This window comes from Mandrillus leucophaeus, unplaced genomic scaffold, assembly GCF_000951045.1.
Source record: "Mandrillus leucophaeus isolate KB7577 unplaced genomic scaffold, Mleu.le_1.0 Scaffold28, whole genome shotgun sequence".
NCBI lineage: Eukaryota > Metazoa > Chordata > Mammalia > Primates > Cercopithecidae > Mandrillus > Mandrillus leucophaeus.
Window position 1 is genome coordinate 1,711,633 of NW_012102920.1, and position 1,542 is coordinate 1,713,174.

The following is a 1,542-nucleotide window of genomic DNA, read 5'->3' on the forward strand; positions in this document are numbered from 1 at the left end:
CTGAGGATGATCTGATCTGGGGTTTGCGAGCCCTCGCTGTTTTTTATGTGGCGACATTTGCTTGTTTTCTTGGTTACAGCTAGAAAGAGACATGTCCAATGTCAGCCTGGGCCCGACCCCCATCCCCGAGCTCACGCACATCATGGTTGGACTGGAGAGCTGCTCCTTCCTGGTGAGTCCTAGTGCTGGGTCTGGTGGCGTTCCTGGTGCCGTGTGGGCTGCTCAGCCAGTTCCGCCCTCCGTCCCTGGTGTCCGACGGCGCTCCTGACGTAGTCTGGGCAGCTCAGCCAGCTCTGCCCTCCATTCCTGGCATCCAGTGGCACTCCTGACGCAGTGTGGGCTGCCCAGCCAGCCTGGTGTCCGACAGCACTCCTGACACGGCGTGGGTGGCTCAGCCAGCTCTGCCCTCCATCCCTGCAGGAGGAGGACTTCATCCCCTTTGCAGTGTTGAACATGATGATGGGCGGAGGCGGCTCCTTCTCAGCCGGCGGGCCTGGCAAGGGCATGTTCTCCAGGCTCTACCTCAACGTGCTCAACAGGTTGGTGGCACTCTTTTCCGTACCCTCAGGCCAGGCCAGCTGTGTTTTTGGACCGTGAGGCCACCTTCCAGGTGACTTTTCTTTAGTTTCCCCTTCACTTCTGTGACTCTTGTTTCCTCCCAGGCACCACTGGATGTATAACGCGACCTCCTACCACCACAGCTACGAGGACACTGGCCTCCTCTGCATCCATGCCAGCGCCGACCCGAGACAGGTGAGGACCCCGCGTGCCGCCGTCCTCAGCACGGCTGCCCTTCCAGACCTGGGCGTCCGTGCCTAGACGGGTCAGCAGGCTGGCGGGCGCAGGCCACACTGTCATCGCCTTGCCTTTCTTCACAGGTTCGAGAAATGGTAGAAATCATCACAAAGGAGTTTATTTTGATGGGCGGAACCGTGGACGCGGTAAGTGAGGTGTGGTGCCATTTCCAGGCGTACCTGTGGTGTCTGACAGGAGAGAGCCACAGTGTAGGGGTGGCCACCTGTGGGCCTGGTCCCCGAGCCTCAGGGCCGAGGTTCCGGCAGAGCAGGACAGGGCGGCCAAGGAGGCACAGCCTGGGGCTGAGCTGCTCCACCTGGGAGCCCACTGGGGCTGTTCTTCCCTGGTCCAAACCCCGAAAACAGAAAAGCAGACCAGCGCCCTCCCCCAGTGCTCGGTCCACTTCTTCTTTATCTGAGCCACTGGGTGGGTTGTGGGACTGACCGTGTGACCCTCTCTGCCCTGCTGGGAAAACGCTGGAGGAGTTTGTGCGTCCTCCTCAGCCGCCCGCGTGGGATGAAGCAGCTCGCACAGGTGGGCTGCAGTGTGGGGTGTCTCGAGCTTTTTCCTGGCTCCATTTTATGTTTGAAACTGTATTTGTTTACCAATTTTGTTTCTTCTTTTTAAGATGGAGTCTCACTGTGTCAGCCAGGCTGGAGTATAGTAGCTCAAATTAGGCTTGCTGCAACCTCTACCTCCCGGGTTCAAGCGATTCTCCTGCTTCAGCCTCCCAAATAGCTGGGATTA

General features: G+C 58.9%; 1 protein-coding gene across 3 annotated transcripts in view; it reads left to right on the forward strand.

Annotated features, from left to right (window-relative positions):
- PMPCA (peptidase (mitochondrial processing) alpha) overlaps positions 1-1,542 on the forward strand; it is a 17,436-nt gene that overhangs the window by 8,922 nt on the left and 6,972 nt on the right. For all 3 annotated transcript variants that reach the window (XM_011985077.1, XM_011985078.1, XM_011985076.1), the window contains 4 exons: positions 80-172; positions 421-539; positions 663-753; positions 879-941. In XM_011985077.1, the coding sequence (XP_011840467.1) occupies positions 80-172; positions 421-539; positions 663-753; positions 879-941 (366 nt within the window). The remainder of the gene's footprint in view (positions 1-79; positions 173-420; positions 540-662; positions 754-878; positions 942-1,542) is intronic.